This window comes from Lonchura striata, chromosome 6, assembly GCF_046129695.1.
Source record: "Lonchura striata isolate bLonStr1 chromosome 6, bLonStr1.mat, whole genome shotgun sequence".
Lineage (NCBI taxonomy): Eukaryota > Metazoa > Chordata > Aves > Passeriformes > Estrildidae > Lonchura > Lonchura striata.
The window spans coordinates 64233674-64254332 of record NC_134608.1 but is presented as its reverse complement, the minus strand read 5'-3'; the positions used below and the strand labels follow the sequence as shown (position 1 = coordinate 64254332).

Sequence of the window (20659 nt, the reverse complement as noted above, 5' to 3'; positions counted from 1 at the left end):
CCATTCTGTAATGTCTCAGCCACTCTGAGATGTCTCAGTTTCTTTGTGATGTCACAGCCCAACCTCTAATGTCACACAGCTGGTCTCTGATGTCACAGTGAACTCTGTGATGTCACAGTCTGCTCTGTGATTTCAGAGTTCTGTTCTGTCATGTCAAAGCTTGCTCTGTGATGTCACAGAGATGGCCTATGATGTCATAGTTTTTGGTGACCTCACATAAACCACTGTATGATGCCATGGACCATTCTGTCATAGATCACTCAGGCGATGTCATAGATCACTCTGTGACCTCTTGTTACCAGATGATAAATTGTCTCCACCAGGTGAGCTGACACCTGGATCTTGTTCTCCAAAATCCCAGGCCTATGGAAACCACACAATGCCCATTGTGGGACAAGGGGAACTGGAAGTTCACCAGCCTCAGTGTCCTGCCAGCTCAGCCAGGCCCTCGGGAACATTGGGGTCCACAACCACAAGGGACCACCAGGACAGAAGAACACATGGGTAAAGGGGAGGAGAAATATGTTAATGATTCTGGGGCAATGATTATCACATGTGTGTTTAGTCCGGGACAATCAATGAATATGTGTGCAAAATAGAGAATATGAACAGAAACTTTCCTGTACTCAGCATGCTCAGCTTTGGGAGGAACTGTCCCCCGTGCATCCAGCTGAATAAAGAATGCTGCTTCTTAATGCTGCACTGGTGTTAAGGAGTTTTCTGTTTTACCCAATTTTTGGTAACACTCCACTCCCAAGGAAAGCTCTGTCTGCTGCTGTTGACAAAGAGAGAAGGGCTGGTGGCAGATGTGGGGGTCAGAGGCTGCCTGGGGCACAGTGACCATGAAATAATCAAGTTTTAAATGATCTGTGACAGAAGGAGGGGCAGCAACAAAACTTCCACACTGGAATTAGGAAGGGCAGACTTTGGCCTGTTTAGGATGCTGATTTGGGGAGTACTGAATCATGTCCTGATTTTTTAAGGGAAGAGCCCTTAAAAACAAAGGGGTCCAGGGAGGATGGACACATTTCCAGAAAGTGTCTTGGTTTGACAAGACAGGAGTCTGTGAAGGAGGGCAAAAGCCTCCTGTGCAATGGAGAAGGTAAACCCCCTCCCTCCGAATTACTAGGATTTTTAAATTAAAAGGCTCTCAGACAAAGATATGGGAATGGGAGTAACAATTCTTTACTAGGAGAAAACTAGATAACAATTTAAAAAGGCAAATGCAATTGGTACAAACAAAACTAGTGATAAAGTCCACAACCTGAGGATTCGGGGTGTTGGTAGCAGTCCGGTTGAAATGATAGCTGCTCCTCTTGCAGTGGCTGATGAATTGCAGCTGAAGTGGTGATCTTTAGAAGGGTATAGTTTTCTCTGAAGATCTGGTGGCAGTTGGGCCGGTCTTCCTCTGCGCCGGGGCCGCCTCCGAGCTCCGCCGCCGCTGCCTCACCGCGCTCCGGCCGCTTCTCTCGGGAGTCCTGCCGAAGGAGCTGCTTCTCTGGGAAATCCCGCAAAGAGAGAGCTGCTCTGTCTCCCAAAAGCTACCCCTTTATACAATAAAAGAGTGCTTGGCTTCCCCCTCTGGGTGGAGCATCTCACAATGGGATGGTGTTACGTTACCAGGCCTGCATTGAATCAGTCAATGGCCCATTAACAAACCATTACCTCTTCAGAGCAAACCATTGTTCTTGGAAGAGATAACAAACCTGCCCAACCTCCAACAGATGGCCAATAGAATACAAGCTTATCTTACAAACCAGGACAGGCGCCAAAACTGGTCTTGGTTTACAAGACAGGTCTGCCAGTGAAGGTGGAAAAAAGCCTTCTGTGGAGGTGCCTCCAGCAGGACTCTCAGAAAGCAGCAAGCTGGGCTGGCAGGATGTCTTGGCAGGCAGGGGGTGAGGGGCTCCAAGCAGGGCAGGGAGATCCCAGCTCAGGATCCTGGACACCAGAGAAGACAGGTATAGGTCTCTCTTTTAGTGGGGCAGGTGTTAATAAGGTCCCAGTTTAGTGGCTGTTCTCAGGAGCAGAGGCTCACCCCATGACAGAAGAAGCAACTCTGGGCTGGGCTCTGGCAGCAGCAGTGGAGACTCCCTTCTCCAAGAGCAGCAGCTCTGATCATCCTCCCAAAATAAGGGATCAACAGACAATAATCAGCCAATGATAAGGAATGAACAGAAAGGAAAAACCCAACACTGGTTTGCCATTCTTAGTCCGGTAGGACAAATTCTATAAAGGTTTTATTTCACCTTTATAACTGTTTACATATGAGCTCTTGAAAAGTCAGGGACAGGGATTGGAACCTGCTGCTCCGAGGCTTCTCTCACAAAAGGAGTTCAGAAACCCTGGAGGTCCTTGGAGGTATTTGGGGATCTATAGGGGATATTGGGTTTTTTTTCTGTACCTCCTGACGTGACAGGAGCTTCTCTAATGAACTTTGCCTAAAGCTCCCACCCTGCTCATGACAGGAGCCCCTGTGACATCCCGGTTCTTTGGCAGCCTGGGGACACTTAGAAAGTCCCCATGGAACCCCTCTGAGTGCATGTCAAAAAATCTGATCCTTACTAGGCAAACTGTTGGCTGTTAACTGAAAGGTTGGTGGTTCGAGCCCACCCAGGGATGCCATTTATGTCAGAAACTGTGGTATTTAAATGATCCTGAAATTGTAGAAAGTTGCTGTCTTTCAGCCCCACTGCCAAAGAAGACGCCATAATTCATCTGTGCTGGTTTTCAAGGTTGTTTATTATTGCTTATCTATAACATGTTCAGCTGCTCTGCCGCAGGTCTGTCCTGCAGGACAGCGTGAGGGGTTCTGCCCTCAGTGGGATGTTACAAACATTATATACCAGAAACTACCTGTGCTATATTTACAATAACGTGCCAATATCTATCACCTACATTGAACAGTGTGTCCCCAGTGGAAACCAATAGAAAAATGCCAATACTACAGTGAAACATGGAAGGCATGAAGAAGAAAAAGGACAAGGCACAACCAATTTCCTCCATCTTGCCTCCTCTGAACCCTTTATCTAGAATCCTAAAATTCTACTTTTGCACCCATGTCACACTAATTATTACTTATATCAAATACTCAGAGCTCGTAATTTATCCTGTGAGATTGAAAACTTGTCCATGGACAGAGATCAGAGACAGTGTCTCTTGGGGCTCTGTACATGGGGTTCCTGATCCCCTTGCCAGGGTCCCAGACCTGCCAGGGCAGCCAGAGAGATTCCCTGGATTACCACAGCAAACCTCATCAGGATCCATTGCTATGGTCAGTTTCCATGGCAACCATCCCCAGCCCCTGTTGCTATGGTCAGTTTCCATAGCAACCATCCCCAGCCCCTGTTGCTATGGTCAGTTTCCATGGCAACCATCCCCAGCCCCTGTTGCTATGGTCAGTCCCTGGGCAGCTCCATGGAGACCCCATGCCAGGGGTGGTTGCCATGGACACCAGCTCAGGCCTGGAGCCCGTTGCCATGGCAACCATTGGCACTCCCATCCCCAGGGTCATGGATCCCAGAACCACAGAATTGGCTGAGCTGGGAGGGACCCATCAGGATCCTCGAGTCCAACTGCTGGCCCTGCACAGGACACCCCAACACTGCCAGCCTGGGCCTGGCAGCGCTGTCCAAACGCTGCTGGAGCTCAGAGAGCCCTGGAGCTGTGACCCTTCCCTGGGGAGCCTGGGCAGTGCCCCAGCAGCCTCTGGGCAAAAACCTTTTCCTGAGATCCAACCTCAGCCTGCCCCGACTCAGCTGCAGCCGCTCCCTCCACTCCTGTCCCTGGGCACCAGAGTGAAGAGGTTCCCTCAGCCCCAGCCAGGGACCCATTCCCAAGGCTGCTGCCATGGCCACCAGGGCTGGCACCAGCTGGGATGCTCGGTTTCCACGGGCTGGGCTTCAGGAATGGGATTCCCCAATTTCCTGCTCCAGCTAAAACCGCGCTGCCACTTGCTGCCCTCTCGTCTCCCATGGAAAGCACAAAAGGCAAAGATCCCAGGAAGGTAAAATAATAATTTACTGGGAACAGCAACAAGATAAAGAACAAACAGGAACAGAAACAATATTGACAACAGAAGGGATAAGAAAAAACTATTTACAGGGAAAATTTCAACATCAATGACTGTCTCTTCCTGGCCATGTGTTTCCTGCTAACTGGAAAACACACGCTTCTCCTCAGGGAAAGAGAGAGAGTCCCTTTCCTGCCCCTGGCAATGACCTGAGGTGGGAGTGAATGTAGTGACAGGGCCATGGCCAGACCCTCATGTCCTTCAATCCCATATCAGGTCATTGGCAGGGGCAGGAAAAGGGACAGGTGTCTTCCCAGCATGGATCACAGGGAACAGGGATCACCATGGCTCTTCCGAATTTGGGTTTTTTAATGGGGGATGAAGCTGGAGCGGTGCACGAAGCTCCTCCTGCAGTTGGGGCACTCACAGGGCTTCCCTTACCTGTGCGTCCATTGGTGCCTGGTCAAGTGAGAGCTCTGGGTGAAGCTCTTCCCACACCGGGGACACTCGTAGGGCCTCTCCCCGGTGTGGATGCGCCGGTGGGTGATGAAGTGGGAGGTGCGCTTGAAGCCCTTCCCACATTCGGGGCAGTGGAAGGGCCTCTCCTCAGTGTGGATCCGCTCATGGAGGATGAGATTGGAGCTGGTGTGAAACGTTTTCCCACACTGGGGACACTCGTAGGGCCTCTCCCAGTGTGGATGCGCTGGTGGATGATGAGTTGGGAGCTCCAGCTGAATCCCTTCCCACATTCCCCACACTCGTAGGCCCATTCCCCAGTGTGAATCATCTGGTGTCATTTCAGATTGTTGCTCTGCCTGAAGTTCTTCCCACACTCTGAGCACTTGTAGGGCTTCTCCCCATCATGAAGCTGCTCAGGGACCACAAGCTCTGAGCTCTGGCTGAAGCTCTGCCCACCTTCCTGACCCAGAGTGGGCCTTTCTTCCTCAGAGCACCCTGGGCTGGGTATGTAGCCCCTCCTCCGGTGGGATCTCCAGTGATTTTCCTTCCTATTGGATTCCTCCACTGTGGAGCCGCTCAAAATAGCCTCTTCCATGAGGTTCTGCTGCAGGGATTTCTCCTTCCTAGTCTCCATCCTCAGCTCCTGCTCTGGGGGAGGAAGGACAAGGAGAGGATGGGATTTGCCTCCGTGCCACAAGGAAGGGCAAGGAGATCCCCCCAGAGCATCTCCGGCAGGAGGGCACCGGCAGCGGGGCTGTCCTGCAGCCGGGGGCCAGGCTGGGCTGGGAGATGGAGCAGGAGAGAGGGAGAAAGGGGCACTGACTTCCTCCTCACCTGCCTCGGTGTCACAGGGCATCTTCCTTTTCCTTGCAACCTTCTCCTCCATCTGGCGAACGTTTGGGTACGGGAAATCCTGTTTTGGGAGGAAAACAAGGGATGAGCACAGTGAGTTTTGTACTGGTTTGAAGGCAAACCAGGGGGAGAGTCTAAGCCAGAATAATTGAATAAGAAAATTAAGATCAAGGCAATGATACAGAAACACTGGCTTAATCTGACAGAGTCAGAATATAACCTGACACCACAATGCTCAGGGTGGTGGTAGCAGTCTGATGAAATGGTGGCTGCAGTCCGGCTGGAGTGATGAACGTGATTCTGTCAAAGCAGTGATCCTGTAGAAGGGTCTGGTCTTTCTCTGAAGGTCCAGTGGTGGTTATGGAGCTCTTGTCCTCTGGGAATGCAGTAGGCAAGGTGGTCGTGGTGTTGCAAATGGTGAGATTATATCCAGGCAGGAATGCTTGGTTCCTCCCCCTGGGCGGAGCATCCCACAATGGGATGATGTAATTTTATCAGTGCTGCAGTGACACTGAATGGCCCATTAACAGAAGATGGCCCCTGGAGGGCGTTATCAGGGCTGAGCCATGGAAGATAAAGAACACTGCCCCACCTGTTGATAAGAGTTTATGGAGATGGAGACTGAAAACACTTTTGGTTACATCTGTCATTGTAACCTGAAACAGTGAGGCAATCCCTGCTCGGGGTGGGGGGTGAACACCACCCCCCTTACCCAAACTGGCTCCGGTGTAAAACCCCCACCCTGGGAAGGCCACGCACACAGGGGACAATGTCACACTTGCCCTGACCCAGGGGAGATTTCTGTCCCTGTCACCCCCTTGCTTTCCCCCCTTTTCTCTTTCTTTGCATATTTTCTCTACTTCACATTTACTGTTCAATAAAAACCATTTTGGATTTGGTCTTGTTAGAACCTGAAATGGGGCAGAAGAATCTCTCTAACAATTTTATTATCCAGATTGTAACATTATTTTGGCACAGTGAGTTCAGGGCACTGTTGTCTGACCCCAAGTGTCTTTGACAACAGCATGTTTCTCTCCTCTGAGGAGCTTGTGGCTCTTTCTGGAGGAACTCTTGGAAACTTGGATGCAGCTTCCTCTGAGTGACTTTTGGGAGAACTTATGAGGAAAATGGCTGTTATGGGTGGCCAGTGTAAAGAAAATATTTTCTTGTCCTTCCTAGACAAGTTTGTTAAAATCACTGGAAGAAAGGAACCAAATGATACCAGCAAGACTGACAAGGATCATTCACCCCAAAGTGAGAAAAACAAGGCTACCAAAAGTCCTACAGGAAGCCCAGCTCAAGTAGCTAAATTCCCAAATAACTCCTGAATTCACAGGCTTGGGGAGGGGAGAAGCATTATTTTCTTGGTCACTGTCACCTGTGTGACAGCTACACAGACCTTTCCCTTCCTTTTAATAATCTGTATTGGGACAAATTTTGACTTTTCCTTAATCAGAACCTGCCAGCATCTGAGCTGGAGCTGTGCTGGAACTGATGAAATTTGGAATTGCCACAGAATTGCTTCTGTTATTGGTTTATTAATCTTTGGGATTTGTTTGCATTTCCATTGCAAGTGACTTGTGAGAAGAGCAAATCTTCCTCAAGGCATTTTTTGGAGGGTTAAGCTTAATTTCTGCTGAGTTTGTTTTGTCCAGTGTCCGGGGGATGCTCAAGGGGTCTCTGGTTTTGGTTTGGCCCTAATTTTCTTCTGATTTGTCTTTATCACTTAAAAACACCTGAAAAATGGCTAAAAAGAGTATTGACCAGAGATGTCAAAAGTCACACCATTTAAGAGGTATTTGAGGTGGAATTTATTGTTTGGGAACATATTCTGGAGGATTTGTGGGTTCTTGGGGGATATCTGGTAGTATTCTCCATATCTTTGCACTCCAAATGTCAAGGTGGATTTGTCTGTATCCTCAAAATGATTCAATCGCAGTGGAAACCCCTGAATCTAATCACAAAATTGCTCAATCCCACCTCAAAATGGCTGGTTCCCACCTCAGCCCCATGCCAAAATTATTCAATTCCACAGCCTCCAGGGTGAGATGTGGTTGGAAGGTGATTGGGAGAAGTGAGATCCAAATTTGAGGTTGTGGGATCAGGATTGTGTGGGGCTGGGTGGGTGTGATTTATTTTGATAATAAATAAAACTATCAGAATTATTGATTTCTGTCCCATTCCTTTTCTGTCAGCTCTGATTTGCTTTTCAGAGTGCCGCCTTCTCAGCTTATTTTGTGTCCTCCTGTCCCAGACTGAAAAGTAAGATGTGTTCTATTTGCCATCTGTATGGCAGTTGTCCTGTGTTAAGTGGGCAGTTTTTCCTTATCTCTTCCACAATCAATCCCCCCTCAGGGGAGACATCTGCTGATAATGGGCTATTGAATGTCACTGCATGACTGATAAGAACTGTAACATCCCATTGTGAGATGTTCCGCCCAGGGGGAGGAGCCAAGCATTCCTACCTGCATCTAGTCTTGAGATTCTGGCCCACCAACACAACTTTTCTGGGCTGGATTTTCCCAGAGAAACAGCTGCCTCTTCCTCTTCCTCTTCAGAGGAAAGACTCCTTTTTCTACAGGATCACTTCAACAGAACCACACTCCTGGAGGACTGCACCCACAGTTCCAATTGGACTGCAGCCAACACCCTGTCCAACAGAGTGTCAGGTTGTATTCTGGCTCTCTCAGTGTTGTTTTGGCTCACTGCATTGTTCATATTTTCATTTTTTTCCCTAATAAAAACTTTTATTCCTGCTCCCATATTTTTACCTGAGAGCCCCTATTAATTTCAAATTTATACCAATTCTGAAAGAAAGAGTCTACATTTTTCATTTCAGGGGAGGCACCTGCCTTCCTTCGCAAACACCTATCTTTCCAAACCAAAACACTTCCTTTCTCTCCTGCCTTCCTTTGCCTGCTCTGTTTCTCTCTCTGTGTCTCCCTTGACCCAGGACAGCTCCCACCAAAGACCCTGCCCTGATTTCATTCCCAATCAATGAGATGCAACAACCATGGGTGAAGTTAGGAAGGCTGGCAGTGAAATGTCACTGTAGGATCTTGCTCCACTTGGCTTTTGACTCTTCCATAAGAGCTTTTCCTTCAAGGTCAGGAACATTTTTCCTGGTTGGGAACTAGAATTCCAGCCCCTGGCAGTGTGTGCCAGGGATCCCAGAGGGCCTTCCCGAGGCTCTCAGGGTGCTGCTCCTGCCATGCCTCCCAAGGAGCTGTGCAGGCCAGGGGACAAGGTGCAGCAGCTGTGTTGGTTCTGCAGTGTCACAACAACCCCTGGTTCCAGGAGTTTCCGCACTGCCAACAGCAGTTCCTGGGTTCCATGATGCCCTGCTGTGTCTCCATGGATATTTGGTGTCATGAAGTTCTTCAGTGTCACAATGGCCACCTCGCTCCATGAGCTTCCACAGTGTCCAACTGGCCTCCTTGGATGGGCAGTGTCATCATGGACCATTGGCTCCATGCAGCCCCGCTGGGTCGCCATGGACTCCTTGGTTCCTTGAGATTCTGGGGGTGTCTCCATGGTCTCCTTGGATCCACAGTGTCACAATGGACCACTGGATCCACGTGGCCCTGCTTTGTCACCATGGCCCCTTGGTTCCATGGGACCCCTGGGTCACAATTGACTCTTTTCTTCATCATCCTATGGGAGAGAACTGTCCTTCTGCTCCAGGGGCCTATGGTCAAAACTGGGATTCCTTCCCCTGATTTCCTTATATGGAAAGATTGTTCCCTGATGAAATCTGCCAATAGAAACAGCTCTGGCTGTCTTGGCCATCCAGGGGCCACCTCATCTGCTTTTCAGACACTGCATCGATATGCTTTTCTTGCTTATGGGCAAAAGGCATCCATCTCAGCCAGGCACCCATGGCCAAAATTTGGCATCTGCCTCCATAACTCCCTATATCCAAGGATAGCTTCCAGAAAAATGATGCCAGGAATCACAAGTCTGGCTGGCCTTGGCTTCCTGAGTTATGGCACTCATGTACCTCCCCTCCCCTCCCCTCCCCTCCCCTCCCCTCCCCTCCCCTCCCCTCCCCTCCCCTCCCCTCCCCTCCCCTCCCCTCCCCTCCCCTCCCCTCCCCTCCCCTCCCCTCCCCTCCCCTCCCCTTCCCTCCCCTCCCCTCCCCTCCCTGCCAAAATTTTTCAGTACCATCAAGTCTGGCTGGCCTTGGCCTCTGGTGGCTGCCCCCGCCACACTGGGGCTCGGTGCTTTCCTTCTCATGGAGATCACTGTGACACTGTGGGCACCTCATGGAACCAAGGGGATCATTGTGGCACCACTGGAGCCCATGGAACCAAGGGGCCACGGTGACACCGCGGGGCTTCATGGGCCCAGAGACCATTATGACTCTGTGGGGCCTGATGGAAACATGGAGACCATTCCGACCCTTCAGGGCCTGGTGTCACCAAGGGGGCATTGTGACACCTCAGGGCCTCCTGGAAGCAAGGGACCATTGGGACACTGTGGGGCCCCATGGAACTGAGGGAACATGGAACAGGTCTGGCTGGCTTATGCTGCCAGGGGCCACCTGGCAGGTCTGGCTGATTTTTGGATGTCAAGGGCTGCCTCTCATCAGCTCCTGGAACACTTCTCTGTATGGAAAAAAAAGTCTGTTATTTCAGATGTCCATTGCCAAAATTGGTACCCTCCCTAAAAAATTTCCTATTTGTGGGTGTATCTCTTAAAAAAAAATCTGGGAGCTCTCTGATGGTCACCTCTCATCCACCCCTAAAACACTGGGACTCTGTCCCTTCATTCCTATGGAAAAGAACTGGTCTTCATGTTCAGGAACCATGGCCAAAATAAGAATTGGCCAACAAGCCTGGATGGGCTCACGGAACCATCTGCAGCCCCGAGCAGATATTGACCCTTCCAGTGCTGCCATCCTCCCTCCAGTGAGAGAAAAGGACACAGGGCAGGCACACAGAGGAGCAACACAAACACACCGAGGTCAGGGAAGAGGAAGTTGAGTCCCAGATGGGAGGGATGAGGAGATGCCTTAATCTTGGGGCTGGAATCCTCTGCTAAAGCTGTGGAGAAGGATGTCATTGATACATCAGACTCTCCTTTTCCCTATTACACATTGAAAACTATGGGGAGATGACTTGTTCAGCAAAGGCCTCCATGCTAAAGTAAGCAAATGTTGCAGTAGCTGTGATCCCATGAGAAGTCTGAACAGCCAAAGAGTAGAGTGATGAGACCCTGTGCCCTCAGGGAGAGAAGATCTGTGTTCCCAGAGATGATTTCAGAAAGAGATGAAGAGAGCCTTTGCTCTTAAACAGCTCATCTTTAAACTAATACCCTATAAATTGACATGGCCCCTAAACACAGCTGTGGGAAAACTGTGAAAAAATGGCATGGACATAATGATTGCAGATCTTTCCAAGTAGATGTTATTAGTGGAAATGAAAAGCCATGACATAAATGTTTTCTTGTGGAGAAGTCTCCATAACATTAAGAAGAGGAACTTCTCTCCCTAAGTGAACTGAAGAAAGACTATCCTAGATGTGGTAAACTCACTGAAAATTTTAGATTTTGACTCTTTACATTGTCACTAAGGAAGAAGAGATTACATTGAGAAGAGGAGAACTGTTCTGAAAGTTTTGTTCTGATTCTTATTATTCTTTCTTTTAGTTACTGTTAACAAACTTTTCTTTATTCTCTTAAAGTTTTAGTCCACTTTGCCTTTCTCCTAACCTGATCTTAGAGTAGGAACTTAGTAAGTATATTCCAGTGAGTGCACTGGTAATTGGCCAGCACTGAACCCTCCACACTAATTGATGCATTGGCTGAGAAATCTCAAATTGGCAAACCAAAACCACTAAAGAAACTTCCTGATGAACTGACCCAGACAAGAGAGAAATCAAGGCAAAGCCATGGTTTGTCAGGACTTTATTGGTCCTAATGAGCCCCGTGGTGCATTAGGACCTGAGCCCTTGAACCTCAGGGCCTGAGAGGAGATTGCACAAACCTTTCCAGGAGTCAAAGGCAGAGGAAACACCCAAAGTGTCACAAAACATTAATGGGACACACTGAGGTCCATCCCTAACACAGGCTCCACATGGACTCCTTGGAAGAGAGAACTGGAGGCCAGGATGGCACAAAAACCTCTCAGAGACTCAGTGTGGAAAAGAGAATCCAAAGTACCTTAAAAACCTTGAGTATCTCAAAGTATTCATGAGCCCCACTGAGTACAGTACAAAGCTCTCAAGGGACTCATTAAAGCAGATAATTGGGGACATGATTGCACAAACCTCCCACAGAGTCTGTAGCAAAAGGGAAATACCAAATACCTGAAAAGAACTGAAGTACCTTGAAGCATTAATGGGCCCCACTGAGTGTTCTTACTGACAAAGTCTCTCCAGGGACTAATTAGAGCAGATAATTGGAGGCCATGATTACACAAACCTCTCCAAGACTCCAAGGCAAAAGCCAAACCCAAAGTCCTTTGAAAAACCTGCAGTTCTTGGGAGAATGAAGGAGCCCCCAGGGCCATTCCTGACCAAGGCTCCCCAGGGACTCCTTCCAGCAGATCCTTGAGGCCACTGGGATGTGGGCTAGGAGGGATGCTGAGGGCAGGACCAGGGGCTGACAGTGCCCAGCCTGGCTGGGGCTGTGCCAGGAGGCCCCAGGGCCTCAGGACAAGGTGTCTCCTCACAGCCCTTGGTGGCACAGACCCTGCTGTGCCCCGGGGCACCAAGACTTGGCTTCTCTTTGTCCCCACCTGGCATCAGTGCCTCCAGTTCTCTGCTCTGCCTGGGGCCTGGGGACACTTTCTCAGTCGTGTCCCTCAGTGGGACCCATTAAAAGTCTGAGAAACTTTGGAGTTGGATTCTGACTTGGAGCTCTGGAGAGGTTTCTGCAGCTCCCTCTCAGGGCCTGATGTTCAGGGCTGAGCACAAAGCCCCAGAGGGTCATTAACGTCCTTGTGCTGTGTCTGTGCTGCTGAGCTGGGCCGGGCTCCTGGCACAGAGGGTGATCCTGGTAACCAAGCAGAGCTTCAAAAGCACATTTCTCTTGCTGAGCAGCTCTTCTGCCAGCCCAGCAGGGCTGGGGCACTGCCTGCAGCCAGCCCGGGCACAGCACAGAGGCACAGAGAGCTTCAATCAGTCAGGGCTGGGAAGGGGCTGAGAAGTGCCTGGGGCAGAATCACTGCCAGCCCTTGGCACAGGAACCTCTGGCTGCAGGACAATGCAGCTGCAGCTCCTGGAGAGATCTCCTAAAGCTGGAACATCCCAATGCCCACAGACCCTGTGAGTGCATTCTCTGCTCATCTCCTGTGCAGAGCAGCCAGGGGTGCCCTGGGCTGTCCTGCAGAGCAGGGTCCTGCAGCCCAGGGCGCTGTGCTGGGCCAGGGACTCTGCTGCCTGCCAGGGACAGCTCTCAGCCGGCCCTGGAGCTGCTCCCTGCGCTGGCCAGGAGCTGTGGGGGGAAGGAGCTACCCTGAGCAGGGCAGGTGCTGCTGCTGAGAGGGGCTGGCTGGGGCAGGGCTGCTCCCAGCTCCAGACCAGCCTGGGCACAGCTCCAGAGGACAGTTCCCAAAGAAGGTAAGCCTGGGATTGCTGTAAAGATCAGGAGCTTTCCTGAGAGTGTTTTCAATTTCCTGCTTGGAGAAGGATGGGAAAGTTGGGGTGATGACAAAAAGATTTTTGTTTTTCATATATTTTTCATATATTCATAGTTCTGTAAATTACTCTTATGTAGTTATAAAATTATAATCCTTACCTAACTCTCTCAAACTCTTAAGTAACTCTATTTAACTACTATTATATACTCATTTTATTTATGATCCTTAATTAACTCTAGTATGTTTCCTTACCTTCTCTTAGATTTTAGAACTATATATGTCTAAATACATTTTTAAAGTGCTATATAAACTTTTTATCAGAGAAAGAACCCACAAGATGAGTATTTTGGCTTTTGAATGTGAGCGGTGATAAGAAAAACTGGGACAAATAAGGCCCTGGACTTATTCCAGTGGATTGAGCCAGGGGTGTGCAACTGGGGCAACTGAATCTCCCATTGGATGTTCCTTTTAAATATCCTAAAAAATCAACGTTAACAAATTGTTGAAATCAGGGGCTGGGTGTGCCTCATTCCCACTGGGACACCTGGAAGCTTCCAATAAAGGTCTGGTTTTTACTTTACTGTTCTAACACTGTTGCAAGGTTCTTTTTTTCTCTTTTGATTATAGACAACAGGGGAATGAGAGAAGCAGAACAGGAATTGTAATCCCAGAATCACAGAACATTCTGAGTTGAAAAGGAAACACAGGATCATCAAAGGAATGTTTGAACATTTACAGGGACTCCAGAACTGTGACTTTGGGTGGTCAGTGTCTCTGCTGGGAGCCTCCCAAAGGGCCTTCAGCCACTCCTCAGCCCTGGGCAGCAGCAGCATCACCTCTGCAGGGCCCAGCAGGGCTCTCCTGAGCTGCCCTTGCCCAGCTGCACACAGAGCCTGCCCCAGCCAGGGCCCTGCACACAGGCAGGTTTCTGTAGGGCCGGGCCGAGGGCACACAGGGTGGGATGGGCTCTGTGAGCGCTGGCAGGGACAAGGCACCTCTCAGGAGGGGATGTCCAGGCCCAGGGAGATGCTTAGGGAAGCAGAGGGGGCTGGACAGAGCAGTGCTGGGGGAACAAGCCCATCCAGCCCCTCACCTTCCCTCAGCCACAGGGAATCCTTTGCCTCTCACATCTCTCAGTGGCAAACTCTGAGTGCAGCAGGAATGCTGGGGATTTCTGACCTCAAAGAGACAGGAATCGTGTGTGGGTAGGAAATCAATTCCTAAATCCAACCCCTGCCATCAATTTCTCTTAGAAGTGTAAGTGCAGATGGTACCAAACCTTTCTGCAGTAGGAGTGATTCCCCTGACAAATCCTGAATACCCAGCCTTGTCCCTCTGCCCCATGGCCACAAACCCAGGGCAGCTGGGCAGGGATGGCTCCTCAAGAGCCCCCACGCCCAGGCCTGTCTGCTTCTGGCACACTCATCCAGCACAACTGGAGCTCAGGCAGGGACCTGGGTGAAGGTTTTCCCAGAGCAGGAACAAGGGTGGGTGAGTCCCAGCAGGACAGGGAATGGCCCAGGTTTGGCTCCAAGCAGCCTCTCCTGACTTGTCCCTGTCCTTTCTCCATGAACAGGTGCCCATGTGCAGCCACAGCAAATGTCCAACAGCAGCTCCATCAGCCACTTCCTCCTGCTGGCACTGGCAGACACGCGGCAGCTGCAGCTCCTGCACTTCTGCCTCTTCCTGGGCATCTCCCTGGCTGCCCTCCTGGGCAACGGCCTCATCATCAGTGCCGTAGCCTGCGGCCACCACCTGCACACGCCCATGTTCTTCTTGCTGCTCAACCTGGCCCTCAGCGACCTGGGCTCCATCTGCACCACTGTCCCCAAAGCTATGCACAATTCCCTCTGGGACACCAGCAACATCTCCTACACAGGATGTGCTGCACAAGTTTTTTTTTCTTTTCTGCGCTGCAACAGAATATTTCCTGCTGACCATCATGTGCTACGACCGCTACGTGTCCATCTGCAAACCCCTGCACTACGGGACCCTCCTGGGCAGCAGAGCTTGTGCCCACATGGCAGCAGCTGCCTGGGCCAGTGGCTTTCTCAATGCTCTCATGCACACAGCCAATACATTTTCCCTGCCCCTGTGCCATGGCAATGCCCTGGGCCAGTTCTTCTGTGATATCCCACAGATCCTCAAGCTCTCCTGCTCCAATTCCCACCTCAGGGAACTTGAGCTTCTTGTGGTTACTAGCAGTTTATCATTTTGTTGTTCTGTGTTCATTGTTTTCTCCTATGTACAGATCGTCAGGGCTGTGCTGAGGATCCCTTCTGAGCAGGGACGGCACAAAGCCTTTTCCACCTGCCTCCCTCACCTGGCTGTAGTCTCTCTCTTTGTCAGCACTGCAGAATTTGCTCACCTGAAGCCTGCCTCGATGTCCTCCCCATCTCTGGATCTGGCCCTGTCAATTCTGCGCGACGAAATCCTGCTCAGCGTGGACAACTGAGCCCTTGAAGGGCTTAGTGTCAGGTCAAGGCTTGCTTTCCCTCCCAAAGCCTTCCCTTGGCAGCCTTGGGCAGGGGATTCATCCTCCCTCCCTCCTCCTTTCCACAGACCTGCTCGATACCACTCCGTGGGCACTTTCCATTCTCTGTGTCCGTCCTCAAGTGCAGTGCCAACCTGGGTCAGTCCTGGCTCTGTCCTGAGCTCCCAGGAGCTCGCAGGCTGAGATGGGAACGCTCAGCCACACCAGGGCCCTGCCCCTGCCAGCAGCACCCCCACAAGAAGCAGCGGCAGCAGCAGCAGCAGCAGCAGCAGCAGCAGCTGCAGTCGCCTCTCGGCTGTTGGTGCCCCTGCACTGCAGCCCCTCCCGCTGGCACCAACGTTCCCTTGTGGCCTTGGAGACAGTCATGAATCATTCCATGGGGTCACAGAGCCATGGAATCCCAGAGTTCCAGGTTCCTGGAATCCTAGAGTCATTGAATCCTGAGAACCACACACAGAGGAGGAGGAGGAGGAGAGGGAGGAGGAAGAGGAGGAGGACAAGGAGGAGGAGGACAAGGGGGAGGAGGACGAAGAGGAGGAGGAGAAGGAGGACGAGGAGGAGGATAAGGGGGAGGAGGAGGAGGAGGAAGAGGAGGAGGATAAGTAGGAGGAGGAGGAGGAGGACAAGGAGGAGGAGGAGGACGAGGAGGAGGACGAGGAAAACGACGAGGATGAGGACGAGGAGGAGGAGGACGAGGAGAAGGATGAGGATGAGGAAGACGAGGAGGAGGAGGAAGAGTAGGAGGAGGACGAGGACGACGAGGACAAGGAGGAGGAGGAGGACGAGGATGAGGATGAGGAGGACGACTAGGTGGAGGAGGAGGAGGACGACGAGGAGGAGGAATATGAGGATGACAAGGACGAGGACGAGGAGGATGAGGAGGAGGAGGACGAGGAGGACGAAGAGGACGAAGAGGACGAGGAGGAGGACGAGGGGGACGAGGAGGAGGAAGAGGAGGAGAAAGAGGGGGAGAAAGATGAGGAGGAGGATGACGACGACGACGACGACGAAGAGGAGGTGGAAGATGAGGAGGAGGAATAGGAGGAGGAAGAGAGAGAACAAAAACTTGAGGATGATGATGAGGAGGAGGAGAACAAGGAGGAAGAGGAGAATGAGGATGAGGAGGAGGAGGAGGAGGAGGACGAGGAGGACGACGAGGAGGACAACGACCACGACAATGACGATGAAGAGGAGGTGGAAGCTGAGGAGGAGGAATAGGAGGAGGAAAAGAGAGAACGAGGACAAGGAGGATGATGATGAGGAGGAGGAGAACGAGGAGGAAGAGGAGAATGAGGATGAGGAGGAGGAGGAGAAGGAGGAAAATGACAAGGAGGATGAGGATGAGGAAAAGGATTAAGATGCAGAAGACATGGAGGAGGAGGAGGAGGAGGAGGAGGAGGAGGAGGAGGAGGAGGAGGAGGAGGAGGAGGAGGAGGAGGAGGAGGAGGAAAAGGAAGATGAACAGGAGGAGGAGGAGGACAAGGTGGATAATAAAGAGGAGGAGGACAAGGATGAGGGGGACCAGGAGGAGAAGGACGAGGAGGATGAGGATGAGCAAGATGGGGAGGACAAGGAGGAGGAAGAGGAGGAAGATGAGGAGGAGGAGAAGGAGGTGAATGAGGATGAGGAGGACAATGAGGAGGATGAGGAGGATAAGGATGCAGAGGAAAAGGAGGAGGAGGATGAGGAGTAGGACAAGGATGAGGAAAAGGACGAGGATGAGGAGGATAAGGAGGACGAGGAGCAAAAGGAGGACAAGGAGGAGGCGGACGAGGAAGACGAGGAGGAGGAGGAGGAATAGGAGGATAAAGAGGATGAGAATGAGGATGTGGAGGAGTACAAGGAGGAGGAGGAGGAGGAGGAAGATGAGGAGGACGAGGAGGAGGAGGAGGAGGAGGAGGATGCGGAGGAGGAGAAGGAGGAGGACGAGGAGGAGGACGAGGACGAGGACGACGATGACGACGACGACGAAGAGGAGGTGGAAGATGAGGAGGAGGAATAGGAGGAGGAAGAGAGAGAACGAGGATAAGGAGGATGATGAGGAGGAGGAGGAGAGCGAGGAGGAAGAGGAGAATGAGGATGAGTAGGAGGAGGAGGAGGAGGAGAATGACAAGGAGGATGAGGAGGGGGAGGAGAAAGAGGAGGAGCAGGAGGAGGAAGAGGAGGAGGAGGAGGACGACCAGGACTAGGGCAAGAACAAGGAAGATGAGGAGGAGGAGATGGAGAAGGAAGAGGATGAGGCAGAGAAGCATGAAGAGGAGGAATAGGAGGAGGAAGAGAGAGGACAAGGACAAGGAGGATGATGAGGATGAGGAGGAGGAGGAGGAGGAAAAGAAGAAGCATAAGGACGAGGACGAGGAGGAGAAGGATGAGGATGAGGAAAAGGATGAAGATGCAGAGGACAAGGAGGATGAGGAGGAGGAGGAGGAGGAGGAGAATAAAGAGGAGGAGGACAAGGATGAGGAAGACGAGGAGGAGAAGGATGAGGAGGATAAGGATGAGCAGGATGGAGAGGATGAGGAGGAGGAAGAGGAGGAAAATGAGGAGGAGGAGGAGAGGAGAATGAGAATGAGGAGGACGATGAGGAGGATGAGGAGGATAAGGAGGAGGAGGATGAGGAGGAGGATGAGGAGGAGGACGAGGAGGAGGAAAAGGAGGAGGATGAGGAGGACAAGGAGGAGAAGGAGGAGGACGAGGAAGACGAGGAGGAGGAGGAATAGGAGGATAAAGATAATGAGAATGAGGATGTGGAGAGGACAAGGAGGAATAGGACGAGGACGAGAAGGACGAGGAGGATGAGGAGGACGAGGAGGAAGAGGAGGAGGAGGAGGAGGAGGAGGAGGAGGAGGACGAAGACGACAATGAGGAGGAGGACGAGGACGAGGAGGACGAGGAGGAGGAGGAGGACGAGGACGAGGAGGAGGACGAGGACGAGGAGGACAATGAGGACGAGGACGAGGAGGACGAGGAGGACGAGGAGGACGAGGAGGACGAGGAGGACGAGGAGGACGAGGAGGACGAGGAGGAGGACGAGGAGGAGGATGAGAACGACGACGACCAAGAGGAGGTGGAAGATGAGGAGGAGGAATAGGCGGAGGAAGAGAGGGAACAAGGACAAGGAGGATGATGATGAGGAGGAGGAGAACGAGGAGGAAGAGGAGAATGAGGATGAGGAGGAGGAGGAGGACAATGGCAAGGAGGATGAGGAGGGGGAGGAGAAAGAGGAGGAGCAGGAGGAGGAAGAGGAGGAGGAGGAAGATGACAAGGACTAGGGCAAGCGCAAGGACGATGAGGAGGAGGAGGAGGAGGACAAGGAAGAGGAGGAGGCAGAGAAGCATGAAGAGGAGGAATAGGAGGAGGAAGAGAGAGGACAAGGACAAGGAGGATGATGAGGATGAGGAGGAGGAGGAGGAGGAGAAGAAGGATGAGGACGAGGACGAGGAGGAGAAGGATGAGGATGAGGAAAAGGATGAAGATGCAGAGGACAAGGAGGACGAGGAGGAGGAGGAGGAGGAGGAGGAGGAGGAGGAGGAGAAGGAAGAGAATAAAGAGGAGGATGACAAGGATGAGGAGGACGAGGAGGAGAAGGACAAGGAGAATGAGGATGAGCAGGATGGGGAGGACGAGGAGGAGGAAGAGGAGGAAGATGAGGAGGAGGAGAAGGAGGAGAATGAGGATGAGGCGGACAATGAGGAGGATGAGGAGGATAAGGATACAGAGGATAAGGAGGAGGATGATAAGGAGGAGGACGAGAATGAGGAAAATGATGAGGATGAGGAGGACAAGAATGACAAGGAGGAAGAGGACGAGGAAGATGAGGAGGAGGAGGAGTAATAGGAGGATAAAGAGGATGAGAATGAGGATGTGGAGGAGGACAATGAGGAGGAGGAGGAGGAGGACGAGTAGGAGGAGGACGAGGAGGACGAGGAGGATGAGGAGGACGAGGAGGAGGAGGAGGAAGAGTAGGAGGAGGACAAGGATGAGGAGGACGAGGAGAACGAGGAGGACGAGAAGGAGGACGAGGAGGAGGACGTCCTCCTTGTCCTCTGCATCTTCATCCTTTTCCTCATCCTCATCCTTCTCCTCCTCGTCCCCATCCTCCTCCTCCTCTGCCTTATCCTCCACATCCTTATCCTCCTCATCCTCCTCATTGTCCTCCTCATCCTCATTCTCCACCTTCTCCTCCTCCTCATCTTCCTCCTCTTCCTCCTCCTCATCCTCCCCATCCTGCTCCTCCTCATCCTCCTCATCCTTCTCCTGGTCCTCCTCATCCTTGTCCTCCTCCTCTTTATTCTCCTCCTTGTCCTCCTCCTCCTCCTGTTCATCTTCCTTCACCTTCTCCTCCTCCTCCTTCTCGTCCTCCTTGTGCTCTGCATCTTCATCCTTTTCCTCATCGTGTTCCTTCTCCTCCTCGTCCTCCTCCTCATACTTCTTCTCCTACTCCTCCTCCACGTTGTCCTCCTCCTCCTCATCCTCATCATCCTCCTTGTCCTTGTCCTCTCTCTCCCTCCTCCTATTCCTCCTCTTCATGCTTCTCTGCTTCCTCCTCTTCCTTGTCCTCCTCCTTCTCATCTTCCTTGTGCTTGCCCTAGTCCTTGTCATCTTCCTCCTCCTCCTCTTCCTCCTCCTGCTCCTCCTCCTTCTCCTCCCCGTCCTCATCCTCCTTGTCATTTTCCTCCTCCTCCTCCTCCTCTTCCTCATCCTCATTCTCCTATTCCTCCTCATTCTCCTCCTCCTCCTCATCATCCTCCTTGTCCTCGTTCTCTCTCTTCCTCCTCCTATTCCTCCTCCTCATCTTCCAACTCCTCTTGGTCATCGTCGTCGTCATTGTCCTCCTCCTCCTCCTCCTCCTCCTACTCAACTTCCTCGTCCTCCTTGTCTTCTGCATCTTCATCCTTTTCCTCATCTTCATCCTTCTCCTCCTTGTCCTAATCCTCATCCTTCTTATCCTCCTCCTCCTCCTCGTCGTCCTCTTCGTCCTCCTCCTCCTCCTCTTCCTCGTCCTCCTCATCCTCCTCCTCGTCCTCTTCGTCCTCCTCGTCCTCCTCGTCCTCCTCGTCCTCGTCCTCATCCTCCTCCTCGTCCTCCTCATCCTCATCCTCCTCCTCCTTGTCCTCCTCTTCCTCGTCCTCTACCTACTCCTCCTCCTCATCCTCGTCCTCCTCGTCCTCGTCCTCCTCCTCCTCCTCGTCCTCATCCTCCTCCTCGTCCTCCTCCTCCTCGTCCTCCTCCTCATCCTTTTCCTCGTCCTCCTCCTCCT

At 51.7% G+C, this 20659-nt stretch overlaps 1 protein-coding gene across 1 annotated transcript in view; it reads right to left on the bottom strand.

Annotated features, from left to right (window-relative positions):
- Positions 1-20659, bottom strand: part of LOC144246546 (uncharacterized) — a 972872-nt gene that overhangs the window by 211341 nt on the left and 740872 nt on the right. Inside the window, exon 6 of the mRNA XM_077784457.1 lies at positions 4454-4696. Within this exon, the coding sequence (XP_077640583.1) occupies positions 4454-4696 (243 nt within the window). The remainder of the gene's footprint in view (positions 1-4453; positions 4697-20659) is intronic.